Raw genomic sequence first — 21,573 nt, 5'->3', positions numbered from 1 at the left:
CATGGTGAAACCTCGTCTCTACTAAAAATACAAAAATTAACTGGGCGTGGTGGTGGGTGCCTGTAGTCCCAGCTACTCCGGAGGCTGAGGCAGGAGAATCGCTTGAACCTGGGAGGCGGAGGTTGCAGTGGGCCGAGATCGCACCACTGCATTCCAGCCTGGTGACAGAGCGAGACTCCGTCTCAGAAAAGAAAAAAAAAAAAGTAATGGGGAAGATATTCAGATAAGATGGTAAGATTATCAGGCAGTTTTGGGGGTTGAGCTATAAGAGAAGGTGAAACTTTCCATGAACTTTGGATCCCAGTGCCTGAGTGTGTCTCCGAGGAAGGGGCTCCCTATGGCACTGCAGCCAGTCTGGGTGGGGATCAGAGTCAGTACTCATCTGGGGGTCCAACTGGTTCCTAGCCCCAGGTGGGCCCCAGCCAGAGCCTGTGGTTGCTTCTTCCTGGCTCCAGTTGTCAGAACTGTCTGCAGGGCTGGGCAGGGTGCTGATTAACTGTAAAGAGATACTTGTCTTTCCTAGGCTTCTCAAGTCTGATTCTCAAGATTTCCTGAAGTCACTCTGCGTGTTCTGGTCTTGAAGAGAAGTACGAAGTCTGGTCTGGGAAGCAGCTGCAAGGAGTGTAGGGATGGATTCTTTCTGCCCATGTCTAGGTGCTCAGCCCGGACTTTTGTAAGAGTTTTGGGGCTCAGTGACTGGCATAAAGGGTGCTCAATACTTTTTTGTTTTGTTTTGAGACAGAGTCTTGCTCTGTCGCCCAGGCTGGAGTGCAGTGGTGCAATCTCTGCTCAATGCAGGCTCCTCCCAGGTTCACTCCATTCTCCTTCCTCAGCCTCCCTAGTAACTGGGACTACAGGCACCCCCCACCACGCCTAATTTTTTTTGTATTTTTAGTAGAGACAGGGTTTCACCGTGTTAGCCAGGATGGTCTTGATCTCCTGACCTCATGATCCACCTGCCTCAGCCTCCCAAAGTGCTGGAATTACAGGTGTGAGCCACTCTGCCCGGCCAGGATGCTCAATACATTTTAAGTAGAAGGCTGGACACAGTGGCTCATGCCTGTAATCCCAGCACTTTGGAAGGCTGAGGCGGGAGGATCGCTTGGGCCCAAGAGATCGAGGCTGCAGTACGCTATGACCATGCCACTGCACTCGAGCCTGGGTGACAAAGTGAGACCCTGTCTCAAACCCTCCCCCACAAAAAACCAAAACATTTTAAATAGAATTTTTATTTATTTATTTATTTATTTATGTAATTTTGAGACTGAGTCTCGCTCTGTCGCGCAGGGTGGAGCGCAGTGGCGCAATCTCAGCTCACTGCAACCTCCACCTCCCAGGTTCAAGTGATTCTTGTGTCTCAGCCTACCAAGTTGCTGGGATTACAGGCGCCCGCCACCATGCCTGGCTAATTTTTGTATTTTTAGTAGAGACGGGGTTTCAGCATGTTGGCCAGGCTGGTCTCAAACTCCTGACCTCAAGTGATCTGCCTGCCTTGTCCTCCCAAAGTGCTGGGATTACAGGTGTGAGCCACCGCACCCAGCCTTAAATAGAAATATTATTTGAAGGTCATTAACCTCTTGAATCAGAGATCTGGTATTGAGGAGCCTAACAAAAATATTTAAGAAATAAGAATTATTGTTGAAGGGTAGACTGTTTCTCGGTTCCTCGAAGTTGTAAAGTCACTGAATGGCACATACTAGTCACCTTTGTTTTCTACTCAATAATGTTGGCCTAGTCATGACCTTTCCACAGGCTTTAGGGACCTCCAGGTACTGGGGTAATTCTTGACTTTTGTTGGCCTGCACTTTAGCACATTTTGTCTCTTGTGCAGCTGTGGAGGGACCTTATTATTATTATTTATTTATTTATTTATTTATTTATTTATTTATTTTGAGACAGGGTCTTGCTCTGTCACCCAGTCTGGAGTCCAGTGGCACTATCTTGGCTCACTGCAACCTCCGCCTCCTGGGTTCAGGTGATCTTCCTGCCTCAGCCTGCCAAGTAGCTGGGACTACAGGCAGCGCCACCATGCCCAGCTAGGGGTATCACCATGTTGCTTAGGCTGGTCTCGATCTTCTGGGCTCAAGTGATCTGCCTGCCTCAGCCTCCCAGAGTGTTGGGATTACAGGCATGAGCCACTACTCCTGGCCTGGACCTTATTTTAAAAGCCTTCTGAACTGGGGGCATTTACCAAGGTTAAAACCATCATACACCAGCTGAGGTTGAGACCTGTGCTCCTGGGATTTTATTGAACTCTGGGGTGGTAGAGTTGCTTTTATATGGGCTCATTTTGTAGACTGGAGATCACATACTCCCCTCCCTTCAATGCCAGCCCTGAAGTGAGGCCCAGACAATGTTCTAGAATGGATGGGCCAGAGATATCTAACCAGGAAAGAGCATCTTTGTTTGGACCCCTTCTGTGTCCAGAGTATGCTTGGGCCCCTTACTTTGGACAGACTTCTCGTTTGTGGTTGTGGTTATTTTGTTTTTACTTGCCACTCAGCAGAATCAACATCACATAAGCACTCATTATCCTCAGGCCCTTGGCAGGCAGGGCACTTGGTGAATCTGCTCCCTCGTGAAGTGCTCATGTCTGCAGATTATTTTCTGATGGCATCTGGCATGAGTTCCAGATTGATGGTCCAATAGCAGCTATTAATTGCTCCCTTTGGACTTGTTTAATTATTGCTGGCATGGTGACTGACTAAGGAATTAAGAATCTCTTGTGCATTTATGGGGCAACAGCTCCCGGTGGCGTCCCAAAGCATTAATCTTTCATTTCCCTAGAATATCCTTGTTAAAAGTTTTGAGCATCATCTCAGAAGCTGGAGGATAACCAGCTAGACAGTGTCCAGTAGCATTTGGCTTCTCAGTTGATTCTTTCCAAGAATTGTAAAGAAAGTATCTAGTGTTGGCCGGGCGCGGTGGCTCAAGCCTGTAATCCCAGCACTTTGGGAGGCCGAGACGGGTGGATCACGAGGTCAGGAGATCGAGACCATCCTGGCTAACACGGTGAAACCCCGTCTCTACTAAGAAATACAAAAAAACTAGCCGGGCGAGGTGGTGGGCGCCTGTAGTCCCAGCTACTCGGGAGGCTGAGGCAGGAGAATGGCGTGAACCCGGGAGGCGGAGCTTGCAGTGAGCTGAGATCCGGCCACTGCACTCCAGCCTGGGCGACAGAGCGAGACTCCGTCTCAAAAAAAAAAAAAAAAAAAAAAAGTATCTAGTGCTTGTTGCCCACAGATCCAGGGCAATGTCAAGTTGGTGTCGTAAGAGTACAAAAGCCCTACCAGCTGCTTCTGATTGTATTGGAGGCAAGAGGGCAGAGAGAGCCTTATTCTGTGGCAGGGCAGCTAAAGAGTCACATCAGCACTCAGGAGGGCCTCTGAGGTGGTTAACTGAGAATGGTTAAGGTGTCATTTTGCCTGCCTAGAGACAGAGAGGGGGCAAGATAGTAGCCCTCAAAGACTCACCAAGTGCAGCCTAGTACTCATTCACTCAACAAGTGCTTAGAATTGTGTTAAGAGCTGGAGAAAGGTGACTAAGACAGTCATCCTGCCCCCAGGAGTTCAGTCTGGAGAGGGAGACAAACACATTAAACATGTAATTATAACATACAGCTGTCTAAGTGCAATTCTGTAGAGATGCAGGAAGCATCGGGAGAGCACAGTTGAGAGGTGGGCTTGGGGAATATTGCCCAGAGAAGGAAATCTCTGCTGGCTGAAAGGGTATTTAGAAGTAGGACAGAAGTTTGGGAAAGAAAGCATTCCAGGTAGAGAGGACAGCATGAGCAGAGGCATTAAATCGAGACATGATGTGTTCAGAGAACCCTCACAGAGCTGCTCAGTGCCGTTGAAGTGTGAAGTGTAAGGCAGAGACTCATGGTAGGCAGGGCTAAAGTGGTAAGGAGGGTTTTGAATGCCATGTGGAAGAGACTGTACTTCATGGGTTTCATAGTCAGATTGTGAGTTGTGGGTAGGTCAGTCTGGCAACCATGGGAGGGACCAGAATTGGAGGTGGGCAGCTGAGTGGAAGGCCTTTACTCTGTGGTTGTGATGATGGGAGCCTAAACTGGGACAAGTTTGCACAATGGAGATGATGGGACAGTCAAGTAAATGTTAACTATTAATAAACAGTTAAATTTTAATGACTGATTAGATTTTATTTCGATTTTTGATGGCTGATTAGATTTTACATTGTGAGGATAGAGATGAGGGAGAAGGGAGGCATTGAGGATGGCACCCAGATTTCTAGCTTGCTGATTAGAGTTAACGACTCTAACAAGGGAACACAGTAGAAGAAATACGTTAGAAGGAAAAGTGATGAGGCCACTTTGAGACACATGAGGTTGCAAAGACTGTGGAAGTCTGGGTGGAATGTCTAATGGGAGTTGAATATTTAAAGCTGAATCTCAAAGGAGAAGTCTGGGATGAAAATACATATTTGAGAGTCATCTATGCCTACTCTCAATAAAAATGTGAGCTTTTCTCCAGTCTCACAGCACAGCCCTTCAGTGATGGGGAGGGACAACTCCTAGGACTTACGTAATGTCACAAGGAGAGAAGCACAGTTGTTGAGAAGAGTAGTTAGTTGCGGGGGCCGAAAACAGATTTGTGGCAGAAGTGGACCCAAGGAAGTTAGGAGACAGTTGAGGAAGTGAGGAATCTGATTTGAGGTGGGAACACTAGAGATAACCTGGCAAAATCTCTCCCATATCTCTCCATCGATAACAAAACCTTGGCCCCAGAAGGTTAGAATTGTCCCAGATCACTCAGCTGCTCAAATAGCAGAGCAGCTTAGTGACTTGACTTTGTTTCACTAAGTTCTGGTCTCAGTTTTCCTGTGAATCCCCTGGGTGGCTGTTGGTTTCTTGATTTTATCTTTTGAAGGGGCAAGGGTGCAACTGCTCTTACCTACAGAATTATTAGATCACATGAGATGAGGGAATTGTACTTTACGTATGTTTAACCTATACTATTCAACTATACATATATACTCTTTTATACATTTTAAAGTACTATGAAATTAGGCTGGGCAGAGTGGCTCATACCTGTGATTTCACTGTTTCAGGAGGCCAAGGCAGGAGGATCAGTTGAGACCAGGAGTTCAAGACCAGCCTGGGCAACATAGCAAGACCTTGTCTCAACCAAAATAAAAAATTAAAATAGCCATGATGGCACACACCTGTAGTCTCAGCTACTTGGGAGGCTGACATGGAAGGATTGTGTCAGTCCAGGAGTTCAAGCTTACAGTGAGTTGTGGTCATGCTGGTGTACTCTGTCTCTAAAAAAATAGTATGAGGGCCAGGCGCGGTGGCTCACGCCTGTAATCCCAACACTTTGGGAGGCCGAGGTGGGCAGATCACGAAGTCAGGAGATCGAGACCATCCTGGCTAACACAGTGAAACCCCATATCTACTAAAAATACAAAAACTTAGCTGGGTGTGGTGGGGGCCGCCTGTAGTTCCAGCTACTTGGGAGGCTGAGGCAGGAGAATGGCGTGAACCCGGGAGACAGAGCTTGCAGTGAGCCGAGATCGCACCACTGCACTCCAGCCTGGGCGACAGAGCGAGACTCTATCTCACACACACACACACACACAAATAAATAAAAGTATGAAATTGTCTTTTGCATATGTACTTAAAAGCTAACTTGAGTCAAATGTGACTCCTGGAGTAGGTCATTCCAGTTACCACTTACAGAGTCTTTCTCCTGTGCCAGGTACTGTGCAAAATCCCTTTTATTCTGTATAAGAGGTGGATATTATCCATATTTTGTAGATGAAGACACTGAAGTTCAAAGAAATGTCATAGCTTGCCCTGGTTGGGCACAGTGGGTCACACTTGTAATTCTAGCACTTTGGGAGGACAAAGTGGGAGGATTGCTTGAGGTCAGGAGTTCAAGATCAGCCTGGGCAACATAGCAAAGCCCCATCTCTATAAAAAGTGAAAAAAAAAAAATTAGCCAAGCATGGTGGCACATGCCTGTAGTCCTAGCTACTTGGAGGCTAAGGTGGGAGGATCACTTGAGCACATGAGTTTGGGACTGCAGGGAGCTATAATCGCACCACTGCACTCCAGCCTGGGCAGCAGAACGAGAACTTCCCGACTGTCTCATGAAAAGTAACAGGATTCAAATCCAGGTCATCCCTGATTCCAAAGCCTGTGCTGTTCTGGAAAGTTTAAAATGCTACTCAGATGTAAGGGATTTGTCACCAGGTTGTGTCCAAGATGACAGATTCCTTGTCTCTGTGCTGTGCACAGTCTCTCTCTTCCTCTGTGAAGCCTTGAACTTCAGATGTTCAGCACACATACTTGGTTAAGCTGGTTTCATTAGGTTGTGCAGAATAGGGAAGCATTGTGTAATGATCAACCAAAGCCAGTCAGATAAATGAAGTTGGACCTTCTCAAGTTAGAAAAAGAGGTTTGTTTTCTTTGTAAGGAGATGGGTAAACATGGTAGAAAAGCCTGTTTGTTGGAGGTCACATATCTGGGTTTGAATTTGGGTCCTGCTACTTTCTGTGTAACCTTGAGCCAGTTGGTCTCAAATTCTTAATTCCCTCAATCAGTTAAACAGGTATAATATTTACCTCCAGTGGTTATTGAGAATAGTAAGTGAGAGAATGTTAGAGAAGTGCCTGGCATATAAGAGATGCGCAGTAATGTTTTTCATCCCTGTTCCCTGAGTGAATATAACACTTAGGACACCAGACATTTCCAAGAAGCAGAGAAGATTTGGGTCGTGGGGAGGGAACTCTCAAAGGCTAAGTCCAAAGAGGTGTTTTTTTCCTACTCGCTGGACAATCAAACGAGTTGTAAAAAAGCTGGAACAACTCAAAAATAGCATTGGGCTGTGGGTAGCCTAGACCTCTATGTCAAGTTCTGGCCTTCAAAGCGTGAGAGGGGACAACATTGGGAGGACAGCTCATGGATCTAGAGCAGACTGAGGTCATTATGATTCCTCCCAAAAGAGGATAGAAGCACTGAGGCACTGAGGATGTACCTCCATTTGAAAGCAAGGAGAGGCAGGACTTGTAGAGCCTCTCCCTGGCTGATAGAACTTGTGACAGATGTGTGCCTGTGCCAAACGTCAGTTTATCTTTCTATAAAGCAGGGGTCATGCCTCTCCCACATGTGTCTGGAAGTAGGAAGGGATTCATTAAGTTTTATGGCTTTATAATAAGCTGTTAGATGTGTCATGAGATTCATGGAAAGCCAGAGCTGGGCCCTAGGCCGGTGTACTGGGTTCTGTCCCCCAAAATGGCCTCTGCTGTCCCTTTGGGCAGCCCACAGTATCTATTAAGCTTTTTCTGTGTGCCAGGCCTACTTGTCTAGGAACAAGTGTATTCAAGGCAAAATCCTCAAGGAGCTTATAGTCTAGTTCAGGAAATAATATAAAATGTGAAAAATGAATAACAATAAGAGAGAATTGACTTTTCCATGAAATCTTGTAATTGAAGGGTCTGGCACCATCCTGGCCCAGAGTAGATGTTTATAAGCTTCAGGTTCCCCCTTCTTTGTAAATACAAGAGTTATCACAAGGCAAAACAGGTCCCCCAGCTGGCACAATGCATGGTACATAGAAGACATGAATGTTACTGGGTGTGGTAGCCTACGCCTGTAATCCCAACACTTTGGGAAGTCAAAGTGGGTGGATTGCGTGAGCCTGGGAGTTCGAGACCAGCGTGGGCAACGTGGTGAAACCCGTCTCTACCAAAATAAATTTACACAGGCATGATGGTGTGTGCCTGCAGTCCCAGCTACTGGGGAAGCTGAGGTGGGAATATCACCTGAGCCCAAGAGGTCGAGGCTGCAGTGAGCCTAGATCTTGCCACTGCACTCCAGCCTGGGTGATGGAGTGAGACCCTGTCTCAAAAAAAAAAAAAAAAAAAAAAAAGACACAAATGCTGTTCAAAGAATGATTGAATATGAGTGCTAATGGGAGGTTAGAGCAGAAAACCCACAGAAATTCAGAGGAAGGATGCACAGAGATCTGGGTGGTTTGGGAGAGGTTCCATGAGGAAAGTTGAAATGGTACTGATTGGTCCTGAAGGATGCATACAATTTGGAAAGGTGCAAGGGCTAATACAATTAATTGTCTCAGAGGAGACATTGTGAGGAGTTAAAAGCTCAGACTTTGGGTCAGACCTGGGTTCAAATCCCAGCTCCACCATATGCTTGCTTTGTGATGTGGGGCAAGTTCCATGGCCTTTCCAGGCCTTTGTTTCCTTGCTTGTAAAATAGGGATAATGATAGTCCCTACTTCATAGGACTTTATATCATCGTTTTGAGAATTAGATGAGATAATTCATATAGAGTGCTTATCACAGCTCTGTCAATAAATGTTAGCTTTTTTCATTATTACTGTTTTCATTTTAGTTGTGTTATTATTATTATCCTACTTATGCCACCTACTTACTTAACTCATCATATCCTTTATCACCTGACTTTTCTGCCTGCTGTAATTTCTTCATACATACTTTCATGCCTTTGTAGTAAATCACTTACAGACTCCTGGATTTGTAATGGTGTTTTGTGTTGCCATGTATTTGCGAATACTGTCTCCTTGCCTAGAATATCACCGTCTTCCCTTCTGCTCTTGCCTTTTTCTGATTCCTTCCCGCTTGATGTTTAAGACTAATTCTAGGTGGGGCGCTGTGGCTCATGCCTGTAATCTTAAAACTTTGGGAGGCCAAGGTGGGTGGATCGCTTGAGTCCAGGAGTTTGAGACCAGCCTGGCCAACGTGGCAAAACCTTGTCTCTACTAAAAAAACAAAAATTAACCAGGTGTGGTGTTGAGTGCCTGTAGTCCCAGCTACTTGAGGGGCTGAGGCAGGAGGATCGCTTGAACCTGGGAGGTCGAGGCTGCAGTGAGCCAAGATTGTGCCACTGCACTTCAACCTGGATGACAAAGTGAGACCTTGTCTCAAAAAAAAAAAAAAAAAAAAAAAATTGCCGGGTGCAGTGGCTCACGCCTGTAATCCCAGCACTTTGGGAGGCTGAAGTGAGTGGATCACGAGGTCAGGAGCTTGAGACCAGCCTGGCCAACATAGTGAAACCCCATCTCCACTAAAAATATAAAAATTAGCTGGGCATTGTGGCATGTGCCCATAGTCCCAGCTCCTCAGAGGCTGAGGCAGGAGAATCACTTGAACCCGGAAGGCGGAGGTTGTGATAAGCCAAGATCACACCACTGCACTCCAGCCTGGGCAACAGAGTGAGACTCTGTCTCAAAAAAAAAATAAAATAGGCCAGGCGCGGTGGCTCAAACCTGTAATCCCAGCACTTTGGGAGGCCAAGGCGGGCATATCACAAGGTCAGGAGATCGAGACCGTCCTGGCTAACACTGTGAAACCCCATCTCTACTAAAAATACAAAAAATTAGCCGGGCATGGTGGTGGGCACCTGTAGTCCCAGCTACTCGGGAGGCTAAGGCAGGAGAATGGCATGAACCCGGAAGGCGGAGCTTGCAGTGAGCCGAGATCGCACCACTGCACTCCAGTCTGGGCGACAGAGCGAGACTCTGTCTCAAAATAAATAAAATAAAATAAATCCTGTGACATTTCTTTTAGAAAGCCTTATGCCTTACTTGACTCCACAGTCTAATTAGATGTTACCTCCTTGGGATCCCACAGTACTGTATGTGCCTCTTTCACAGCAACGCTGTCTATACTGACCCCTGATTTGCATGTCTATCTTTCCTCAGGATATAAACTTTCTGAATGTAGTGACCATACTCTGTTTATTTTGATATTGCCAAATTCTAGCTTGTGCTTGGCATAGAGTTGTTTCCCAGCTAAATGTTGAATAAAAAACCAAACCAAAAAAACATAGCTAGTATTATGTGTGACATTTACTATATAGGTTCTGATTTAAATTATTTACATATATTAACTTATTTAATAATCACAGCAACACTATGGGGTAAGTACTATTATTCCTGCCTCCATTTTACAGGTAAGGAAACTGAGGCTTGCAGAGATTAAATAACTCTCCCAAAGCCACACAGCTAGTAAGTGGTGAAGCCAATATTCAAACCCAGGCAGTGTGGCTTCACAGTTAGTGCTTTAACCACTACATTGTATATGTGCCTCTAGGAGTGTCACTGAGGTTTATGATAAACATATATATTGATTGTCCAAGAAAAGGTGAAGAAACTTTAACCATAAGTCACAATTCCATGAACACATTTTAAAATAATTAGTAAATGTGCAGAGACACTGTTGGGAGAGTGGATGTTACTCTCTCATTTATGAAGGATTTGCTAGAGATGGTAGATTTCACCTGTTGTGAATTGGAGGGGAAGCATGGCTGGCAATTCAAAAGGAGGTAGTGTCTCTGGGGTACAATGGAGTAAACAACTTAGGGATATATGAATGAATATATGAAGGAACATGTGAATGGAGAAATTCGATTTGCCCAATCTTTATTGCTCACCTATTATAGTGCTAAACAAGCTGATGATGATTCCTGTGCTTAGAAGCCTGTGTTCTAGCAGGTTATAAGAAGATGAGTCTGGTTAAAGAGAAGAGCAGGGAAGTGGCTTAGATTATGGCATAAACTGAAGACAGAGTTGAAACTCAGAATGAAAAGTAGGAGTTTGCTGAGGGGAAAGCAATATATAAAGTGATTTGGGCTATAGAACATAAGACAGATTATAGATAAAAGAGCCCAGAAAAAGTAAGGACAGTGGTAAAAAGTTAAAGGATCCTCTCTTTACCCAGTTAGCCAGGAGACTGAGTAAGGGACTTGGTGGTGGGAGTGGTAGGAGCAGGATCAATCACTTACTTATTAAGCACCTGCACATGATTCAAAGAAGGGTAAGACATGGCCCCTTCCCTTAAGGAGTTTATGTTCTTTCTAGTTGTGAATAGAGAAAACATGTGCAAAAAAACCCCCACTATGAAACATTCAATTTGTGCTAAAGGTCCATGGTATCAGTGTCCTGGTATTTTCTCTCTTGTTATTTCATCCATGTGGATTTCATTTCCAAAGTCACTTCATGGTCTAAAATAGTTGTTGAAGGTTCAGCCACTGTTTGTATTCCAACTAGCTAGAAGCAGAAAGGAGAAAAGAAGGGTATATTCCCTCCCTTTAGTGACACTTCTCAGAAGTTGTGCACACGACTTCTGTTTACATCCCACATGGTCACAAAGCCATACCTAAATGCAAGGGAAACCATACCTAAATACCTAAATGCAAGCCATACCTAAATGCAAGCCATACCTAAATGCAAGGGAAGCTGAGAAATGTATCAATTCTAGGCTGTCAAGTGTCCAACTCAACATTGGAGGTTCACTACTAAGGAAGAGGAGGAGAAGAGGTCGGGGATAACAGGCAGGTCTCTGCCATTTTATTCTTTAAATATTATGCTTGGAGCTCAAGAGAGGGGCTGGTTATTTTAGGTTGGATAGTCAGAGTTGCTGGATTTTAAGTCAGGTAGTAAGTAGTAGGTAGGGAGTCAGAAGATTGGGGAAACATCAATAACAAGCAAATCCTAGGGTTAAGGAGTGGGAAGAGTGGCTGTCCCCGGAGAGAGATTCCACAGAGTGGGAGAGGATGAGGCTGGTCAGAGAAGCTGGGGCCAGCCTGGAGAGAATCTTACCTCAGAAGCTCAAGATGCTAAGAGCAATAGGCCAAGGAGCTCAGGTTTTCTCATATAAATGGTAAGGAGTCAAAAAAGATTTCTGAACCAAGGAGAAACATGATTTATGTGCTTAGAAGTTTGAAAGTTTCATTCATGTGCAGGATGGCAGGGAGGAAAGTACTGGAAGTAGGGATGCCAGCTAGAAGCTTATCCCAGAGGGCAGCGAGTGAACAATAACGGCCTATCCAGGTGGTGACAGTGGGAACAGAAGGGGAAGTATAGATGAGAGACCTTGGGAGGGAGACTCACTGGGCCTGTTGGTATGGGGAGAGAGGAAATGTGACCCCAGAAATACTGTGTCCTCTGAGAGGTAGCACTGCCCATTGGGCTCCCCAGGTGGGAGGACAGAACCTCATGAAGAGAGGGAGGTCGTTGGTTGGCTGCAGGGAGAATGCGAGGCTTTGCCCCAAGACTCCTTGGCTTTGGAAAATAAGCTGCCCCCAGCGGAATAGTTTCCATTCTGCGTAACTGGGGAGTGTGTGGGTCTGGCTAACCACGAGGAGGGGCCGAGGAGCCAATAGACAGATCAAGTTGCTGTGGCAGTAGCTTTTTACTAGGGCCTGGGTGCTCAGTTGGGAAGCGCTGACAGAAGCTCCTATTGGAGATTATGTATTTTTTGACTGGGCAGGCCAGAAAGGGTGGCCTTAATCAGGGTTTGGGGGCCTCAGGGTTACCTGCAGAGGTTATCTGATGTCAGGTATGAGGCCAACAGTGTGGCAAAGGGAAGAGTTTGAGGCTTTACCAACTTTGGGGACATGGCCAATTTCCTTTGCCTTCTCAGGATCCAGTGGAGGAATTCTCTAGGGTGAAGAAGAGGCCCCAGGGGTATAATTGTATTTAGAAAAAGTCATCTCTTTGTTTGAATGATGCTGGCCTTTTAGGACCTCTCCTTTATCCAACTTCCCTGGTGTGAACTGCAGAGCTCAACCAGAGACATCTGGTGAATCCATTTCTTTTTCTTCCAGGCTGCTCAGGGACTTGGCCCATAACTGCTCAGCAAGTCATTTCTGGTTACAGAGTCCTCAGTGACCACAGAAGCACGTTCTCCAGACATGGTTCCGAGCCTGTGAGAGCTGGCTTTTCCCTGGCAGCTCATCCCCAAAGTGGTAGTTTCAATTAAACAAAAACAGCAAGCCAGATCTAAGCTACTACAGACACTTAAGGAGCACCCACTTTTCTTATGCCTTTTGTCATGTGGTACCTAAGCAGTTTGTTCAGATGTCTAATAGGGCAGCTGGGGCCTAGAGAAAGCTGTGTGTGGCTAGACTTGTATTATACTCACATGCTCCTGCGTGTGGGATGACATAAGGAGGGAGATGAGCACTAATGGGGAACTGCCCTGGGGAGGCTGTAGAGTTGGGCAGGACCAGGGCTGGAAGCCTAGAGTCCAGGGAGGTAACTGCTGCCTTCCACCTTTTCTATTCTTGAGTACTTTGGTGTGGTGGTGGGGTGGTACAGCTGAAGTGTTTGCCCCTACTCTATCAAGGCAGGGCAGGGGGTTGCCTGTCCTTCCAGCCAAGTGTCATTGACTGTTCTTGATTTCCTTTCTGCCACAGGATATAGATCTTTGCCCAGAACCTTTCACAGTTGACTCAGCCCATTTCAGGCTGTGTGTCTCAAGTTATCTTCTCCAAACCTGGGCTCTGGAGAGGAGGATGGGAGGGAGTCAAGGCAAGGAGAGCAGTCTTGAGCTTTGTCTCCCCAGGTTGGTGGCGAAGCCAGGCTTGGCCTTGGTCTGTGAGAGCTGCAGTGAGATCTGACCATCCATCTGTTCCATTTCCTTCCCTGTGCTACCCCAGCCAGTCACAATGCTGGGGAAAAGTGTGGGTGTTTGGAGGGGCTGCCGTGCTTCCCATGTCTGGACCTTTTAAAATTTTAGCTCTTGGACCTTTGATCAAACTCTCTGATTTTTTTGATTCCCTTTTACAAAGGATTGCAGTTTTGTGGGGAGTTAGAAGGAGCTGTGCTGGAACAATGAGATAAACAAACAGTGACATGGAGGCGGCGGCGGCGGCAGCAGCAGCAGCAGCAGCAGCAGCAGCAGCGGCGTAGGCAATGGGCTGGCCCGGCTGGCCTGCCGTCTGGGCGGGCTGGGTGGAGGAGGACTCCCGCCCTGCACACTAGCCAGCTGGCTTGTGTTAAAGCGCTGGCTGAAAATAACTCTCATTGTCTGGGAGCTGCTACTGCGGCAGGACTGGCTGTGGCCGCCAAGGGGCCAAGGCAGCAGGAGCTGGTACCTCCCACCTCCTTGGGCTCTCGCCCTTTGGGAGCAGTGCCCAACTGGCCACAGCTGTGCCTACTGCCCACCAGTAGAGACATGTGGAGGCCGTTCCTTACACTCTGTCCTTTTGGCAGCTAGTAATGGGCCTTTGTGCCTTGTGTTGCCTGCTTTGCCATTGGCTTGGGGCAGATCTGTTGGTTTGTGAGGGGGATCCTAGTGGGAACATGGGAACATGGGGTGGGAGCACAGTGTTACAGCTCCTCCTTCAGCAGTCTTCTGGACTTCCAAATTTTGTGTCCTCTTGCCACTTTCCATCTCTGCTCATCTGCTCAATGGGCTGATTTGTGGATGCCAGGGAGGACTTGGACCTGCCGCCAGGGGCTCAGCAGCATGTTGAGAAGTGTGTGGTGCCCAGGATGGCATTCATTTAATCTGTGGGGCAGTTTCAGATTCAGTTTCTCAGGACTCCCTGTCCCCATGGGCTGAGCATGGGGGCTGAGGCTACCATACTTGGAGAAGACAGCCATAGGAAACCTGGTGGGAGGTGGTTCAAGAGGGAAAACATTAATAAAACTACCTCTCACTTTCTGTATTTTCTCAAAACAAACAGTCCCTGCTGGAGCTTCCCTAAAGCCTCCAGTTTCTTTCTCAGGAACGTTACAAACGTCTCTCTCCCTGTCTCTCGAAGCTGTGCCATTTTGGTCTCTGTTCCTAAGATATATCATTGGGACCAACAAAAACAGTTGGGAATTTTTTGTGGTCCCTATTTCTGTTTGTTGGGTTTTCCCCAGGCCTGGCTCAAGAAGACTGTCAGAGTAGGGGCGAGTCCCAGAGCAGAGCTCACAGCATTGAAGGAAACTCCAAACCCGACCGGCATTTCCCTTCCCCTGCAGTGGGAAGGAAACGAGGAGGGGCTCACTGGGCTGAGGGTGCAGATCGGGAAAGGGAAGGGAACCTCTGCCACCAGAGCTGCCTCCCTCCTCCTTGGCTTGACTGGGGCTGTCAGGGGTCAGGTGGAGAGTTAGGAAACCTTGCTGGAGGAACCGGGCCCTTGCTCACATGCACCTCAGTGTGCAGGGAGATTTGCCTGGCCTCAAACTGGCAGTAAAACCAGAGGAGCCTTGCTGGAGAAGCACCAGCTCCATGCCTTTAGGCTTCTTCCCGTTATAGGTTTTTATTATTAGACGTTTTGCTGGTTCCCTGTGATTTAGGAATCACTCCCAGAGTTGCTTTCAGTTTGAATTCATCTTCCACTTTTCCTCACATCTCCTATTGTAACTGTTTTGGCTGTGACTTACCTCCCTTACTTCTTCCTTGGAGTCTCTTGCCATGTCCCCCACCCCTCAGGATAATGATATTTAAATTGGCACCTAGTCTTAGAGGAAGCCAGAGCAGTTATCAGTGAAAGGATAATGGATTGCTCTGTAGGCAGAATGTTGAGAAGCAATTGCTGAAGGTGGGATGGAGGCAGAGAGAGAGAGACCGCCTAGAAGCAAAAGGGCAGGTCCCTCAGACATCAGAACATTACACAAGATTTTCAGGAGGAAGTGGGGCGGGGACTGTGTTGAACACCCACAGTGTTCCAGACACATACAGACATAAAATATTTATCATTTAATCCTCAGTTAAAACCCTGTGAAGTAGTGAGATTATCTCCAGTTTATGGATGCGTTCACCAAGGCTCCATAACTCTGAAGAGCCCAAAGTTGATCTTGGGCCCTCTGACTTCACCCACATTTAGTGCCCTCTCCTTTCCAAGACAGCCACTGCCTCCTTTCTGCTCAGCAAGGGTCTCAATGAGGAGTTAGCAAGAACTTAACTCAGCTTCTGCCTTCTTGGAGCCTACAGTCTCTGTGGAACCACTGAAGAAAAAATATCAAGGAAACAAACCCTTTTGACTGAGACCGGAACTGTGTCAAGTTTGCTCCTTTGCTGTCCCCGGAACTCAGGAAGTTGTCATTCCTAAGGGCAGAGTGGCTTCCTCAGGACATTGGAGCCCTGCCAGACTCACACACATTATCAGGTGGAGGCAAAAGCCCTGATGCCCTTGTCTAGCAGGAAGACAACTGTCCGGGCCAGGCTCTGGTTTATGCCCCCTTGGCAGGTGGCTCCCACTGGCAGCCAGTGACCCGTTTCTTCTGAGAATGCTGGAGCTTGGGGAAATTCCCCTTACCCATCTCCTTCCCCATCACACTTCAGCCCAGAAGAAGCAGAGAAGTCTGAGACCACTGTCAAGAAAGTGCCACCCAAAGCTCTAGACAGGAGGATGTGGCTGTGGTCAGAGCAGATTCATGCCTCTACCACCTGTTTCCATAATTTGGGGTCACTCCTTCCTGGGGATCTAGAGTTTGACCGGGTCTCTGCTGTGCCTCTTCCATGCTCTTAGGCTGGGACTACCCAAGGGAGTGACTTTGCCCAGTTTTTCAAACCGAGGGGACCAAGTGTTTCCTCCTCAGTTCACCTGGTGGAGAAGTGTAAGCCACAGCAGCTGACAGTGGGTGGCTGAGGGAGGAAGTTGGTATAGACAGGATGCGATGTCTGCCACAGCAGTGCCAGGCTGCCCCCTCCCCCATTCCAGCAGCTTTCTTCCAGGGGAGACAACAGAACTGTTTTCATGGCACAGACTTAGGAGAAATGGTCAGATGGCAGCGATGTGTTTAGGATATGCACAGAGCCAGGACCAGTCCTGAGGACTGTTTCTGCTCATTTCTGTCTTGAGTTCAGCTGGCAGCAGCCTGGCCCCAGTTAGGCTGAGTTAGGAGACCTGCTCTGGGTTGACCTTTGAGTCCTTGTTTTGTTGAGGCCTCTTGCTCCTATCTTGCTGTCCACACGGATATGCTGAGATTGACCCTTAACAAAGTAGTTTCAGAGAGAACATTCCAGGCTTGTGTTTGACCATCTTGCCATCCATACTACATAGACTGTGAGGAGGACTCAGCCTCACTTTCCTGTGGAAGTTCAGGCAGATGCATGGGGCAGCAGGAACCATAGGGAGAGGTGTGATGTGGGGCTCTCTTCCCCTTCTTTGTTTCTCTCACCTGCCCCACTTTCTTCTCTCACCTGCCCCACTTTATAAATTCTTCCATGTATAAATTCCAACCGAAGACTTCAACCCTACTTCCTTTTTGAGCCATAGTGACCTCATTTCCAGCTAGTAGCTGGGCTTGTAGCTCAGACCTGGGACCTCTTACACATGGTTTATTATCACCTTACTGTCCCTACTAGATGCATGTTGGGAGCTGAAGATGGTAAGAATAGACATAGCACTTTAGGGGCTAGATGAGTATACAGCTGATTTAAGAGTATATCTGCATTATGTTTATAATAAATAGATAGTGTGACAGAATAAATGTTTAAGGATTTTCTTTTGATTCCATCAAAAGTTGGAGGACCTCCTTTTAGGATTTGTTTGCTTCTTCTGGAATAATGCAGGGCCTATGTGACTCCTCAGGGACCCTGGATGCACACAGTTCGTGTCCCCAGGGATGAGAATGCCAGGAACTGGGCAGAGGTAAATGAGTGGTCATGCTTGGGTTACCAGAGAGTTAGAGCTGAACTTGGACGGTAGCTAAAGGAGAGAAGGATGAGAGGCAGCCTTCTAGGTGGCTGGCACTATGCTGGGGAAGAAGCTGAATTTGTGGGAAGTCACATGGGTTATCATGCAGCTGCAACACCTCGGGTAGGGGATCATATTTGATTCAAGATTACAAGGGAGCAGGTACAGTGATCTGATTAAAGTGTCAGACTGCCTTTAGTCTTTTTTGTTTGTGTGTTTTGTTTTTTTTGAGATGGAATATTTCTCTGTTGCTTAGGCTGGAGTGCAGTGGCGTGATCTTGGCTCACTGCAGCCTCCACCTCCTAGGTTCAAGCAATTCTTGTACCTTGGCAACCTGAGTAGCTGGGACTACAGGTGTGCACTACTGCACCCAGCTAATTTTTGTATTTTTGGTAGAGACGGGATTTTGCTATGTTGGCCAGGTTGGTCTTGAACTCCTGGCCTCAAGTGATCTGCCTGCCTTGGCCTCCCAAAGTGCTGCGATTACAGGTATGAGCTACTGCATCTGGCCCAGACTGCCTTTAGAGGTAAGGGCTGTGACCTGGAACAAAGACAGCCAGCCTGATGAGAAGAAAGGTTTGGCTGAATGGGGATAAAGGTAGGGAACGTAGCCTCTAGCATGGGTAGGGCTAGTCCATGGATGAAGTCCTTAGGCTTCATCCACTCATTCTCTCATACCTTATTCAGTCACCAAACAGTGGTGAACAAAATAAAATGATTCCTGGGCTGTCCTTCAAATAGCCTATATTAGAGTGGCTTGCCAAGGGGTTAGGGTGCTTTGCGGTGTCTTAATTAATTGGGAGATGTGTCATTAGTAATTTGCTACTAACAATTAAAGTCTGGTACTTTTGTGAATTTTTGCCTAAATATTTTTTTCCTAAAAAAATTTAAGCAGTTATCTTCATGCTAATGTTCTTCTCATTCACTTGTATGCTGATATGGGCAAGAGGGTCACAGTTATAGCATCTACATAGGTTGTGGGTGGCTCAGGATTCACCCGTGGGAGTGGGTGTTGTAGGCAAGTTACCTGTCTCTCAGGTTGTGGGGGAAAAGCAAACTGAAAAAAATTGCTGCTTTAACCTGGTGGCTTTTCAAATTTTTTGACCCGTCTCATGTTCCCATCACATTTTATGGTATGATGTATGTATATGACACATTTGTGTATATACATAAAATATAAAAGAAACTAAAGCTTCACAAAGCATTATTTATACTTCCTATTTGCAATGAATTCTGGTATCTTCTATTCTATTTTAATCTGCTCGTTTTCATTTAAAATAGAGTTAATTTTGACTCATTAAACTGATTCTATGACCAGAGGTTTGGAAAACATTGCTCAACCAAACTCAACTAAATATGAAGGGGAGGCTGGAGGACTGCTCCACTTTTCCAAGCTTGCCTTATCAGCGATGGAGTGTCAGGGTGAAGTCTGAGGGCCCAGTAGCGGAAAGGTGTGGGCGGTCTAGTCTCTCTCTTTTCCAGATGAGGGGAGGTTTCAGCCTTGTTGACTCAGGTTCTCTCCTCAGAGCTCCATGAACCTGCCTCCAGACAAGGCCCGGCTTCTGCGGCAGTATGACAATGAGAAGAAGTGGGATTTGATCTGTGACCAGGTATGGGGTTTCGGAAAGAGGAGGGAGGTGGGGAGTTGTGCCTTGGGCTAGCTAAGGCTGTGGGGCCAGAGACATTGAGTGCAGCTCTGGGTCCCTTGAGGAACCCTGGCCTAAGCTTGGCCTCATCTGTGTTCACTTTCTTTTCCAAGAAGATTCTCGTAACAGAGACAGAGCTAGCAGGCCAAGTTCTCCTCTAGCTCCCACAAAGAGCTGTCTTGATTTCTTCCAATGGGCAATAGTATAAGGGGGTTTGTATAGATCGGGGTATAGGATTGGCTGTGCAGGTTCAGGGCTATGCCTGGCAGGGTGTTCAAAGGACTGTTGATCCCTCACTCTGTCTTAGCCCTGGCAAATAGCAGGGTCTTTCTCATTATCTCGGGGCCTCTAGGAATGAGAAGCCCCAGGCTCTAGTCTTTTGTTCCAAAATCTCAGAAGAGTCAAGGTCTGAAAACTCTCCCTACATGAACTGTGTTGAAAGCTAGAAGAGAATAGAAATCATTACTTTGCTCAGAGTTGAGAATCTTCTAACACATATGACCTGGCTCTTTCCCTTGCATGCATTTGAAGATCATGAGTCACGAGTCTGTGAACTCAGACAGGCCTGTATGCAGGGCTGGGAGAGTTACCTTTTACCTTTTTACATCTTGGTAGAGATGGAAGTATCTGGCAGTGTGGGTAGTGTGTTTACCCAGCACTTTGCCATGTACAGTTTTATTATTTCTTTTCAGGCTCTGGGTGAAATAATAATAGGTAATGTTTATTGAGTGCTTGTTATGGACCAAGTACTCAACACACTGAAATACCTCATTTAGTCGTCACAGAACCCTCTGAGGAAGGCAGTGTTGGCATTTTACAAATGAAGAACCCAAGGCTCAGTAACTTGCCTAATGCTAGTAAGTGATGAAGCCAGGGCTGAGCTCCGGCAAGCAGATGCCAAGTCTGTGCTAACTGTTCTGTTCCACTGCCTCCCCAGGTCATGCTGCTTGACATAAGCTAGGAGTATGCTTCAGGGATCTTAGTCCAAGTCCCTTCTCCACCAAAGGTCAATTTCCTTGTGTTCTGCATTAAGAGGAGTTGCTTAGCACCTGCTTGGGGTTTGGAGAATAGTAACCCTTTGGTATTGAGGTTCTTTAATTGATGATCTCTCAGTCTTTTCTAGGTCAATTTCAGCTGTTTCTCAGACCTTTCGTTTTTTTTCTTCTACTTGTTTTTAGGTCCTATTCTCTAACATTATATCATTCTCCTGGACATTTTTCAGCCCCTCCACTCTTCAGATATCCAGCTCTTCAGATATCTTGGTGGTGGCAGCCCTAATAGGACCAGAATGCAAAGGGGTACTCCCTGAGTTTCTTTTTGGGTCAGATGAAGGGGTTGGGCCAAAGTAGGGCGTGGTCCCAGGCTCTATGTAGAAGGGAATCGAGGGATGACCTTGCTGAACGCAGCCTTCAGTATTTGAGGTTGCTTTGGATTGCTGGGGTCTGGGCAAGGAGCAGTGTTTGCAGCCCTGAGCTGTGTCAGCTCAGCAAAACCATTCCAGTCCCAGCCGCAGAGTTCATTGCTGAGAAAGGTGGATTCTACAAGGCCAAGCTCCTCTCCCCTTGGCATTCCTAACCCATATCCATTAGTTGGCCAGGCAGTGAACAGCATTTCCCAATCATATCTTTTTTTTCTTTCTTTTCTTAGAGAGGGATCACACTCTGTTGCCCAGGCTAGAGTGCAATGGCATGATCATATCTTACTGTAGCCTCAAACTCCTGGGCTCAAGGGATCCTCCCACCTCAGCCTAAGTAGCCAGGGCTACAGGCATGTGGTAACCACCATGCCTGGCTAATTTTTTAAAGTTTTTTGTAGAGACAGAGTCTTTCTATGTTATCCAGACTATTCTGAAACTCCTGGCCTCAAGCAGTCTTCCTGCCTTGGCCTCCTAAGCCCAATCAATTATGTCTTTGTTTTGGGTGCTATTCACAACTCTGTAATCCTCAATATCTTTGTAGCAAGCAGCACACTTTAAAAATACTTTTTGACATAGAAAAACATTTTAGGCTCAGGGAGCACTAATTGGAGGAGGAGGAGATGGCAACAGATGGCAACACCTGGGGATAAGTCAAGGAAGGTAACCTCAAGTTTAGGTGATGTCTAGAGCCAGGTGACAACTTGAAGAGGCTGAGTCCCCTCACACTGAACACTATGAGTGCTCTTCTTCCTCAGTGCCCTCCTCAGGTCTCTGGTTGTCTTTGTGGATACGCATATGCATGTTTCCCTTACAGGAACGATTCCAGGTGAAGAATCCTCCCCACACTTACATTCAGAAACTCCAGAGCTTCTTGGACCCCAGCGTAACTCGGAAGGTGAAGTATGAGGCAGAGAGGCCCCGTCTTGCCAGCCTTTATAGTCCTGTGGGGTTTGGGGGCAAACCCTTTGACTTGGATATTGGACATCTGTTTCTGAGCCTTGGGAGCTGGATTTCAGGGTTCTGTGGCCAGGGACCTGGAATGGCTGGCCAGTAATGGAGGGAAAATCTATAACTGCCCTCTTGTATTC

The 21,573-nt window shown here is 46.8% G+C and overlaps 1 protein-coding gene across 3 annotated transcripts in view; it reads left to right on the top strand.

Moving 5' to 3' along the window:
- FMNL3 (formin like 3) overlaps positions 1 to 21,573 on the top strand; it is a 65,866-nt gene that overhangs the window by 19,305 nt on the left and 24,988 nt on the right. For all 3 annotated transcript variants that reach the window (XM_025402507.1, XM_025402506.1, XM_025402505.1), the window contains exons 2-3: positions 18,949 to 19,032; positions 21,300 to 21,380. In XM_025402507.1, coding sequence (XP_025258292.1) covers positions 18,949 to 19,032; positions 21,300 to 21,380 — 165 coding nt within the window. The remainder of the gene's footprint in view (positions 1 to 18,948; positions 19,033 to 21,299; positions 21,381 to 21,573) is intronic.

Source organism: Theropithecus gelada, chromosome 11 (genome assembly GCF_003255815.1).
Source record: "Theropithecus gelada isolate Dixy chromosome 11, Tgel_1.0, whole genome shotgun sequence".
Taxonomy (NCBI): domain Eukaryota; kingdom Metazoa; phylum Chordata; class Mammalia; order Primates; family Cercopithecidae; genus Theropithecus; species Theropithecus gelada.
The sequence above is the reverse complement of the archived record's forward strand: the minus strand, read 5'-3'. Positions and strand labels throughout refer to the sequence as shown.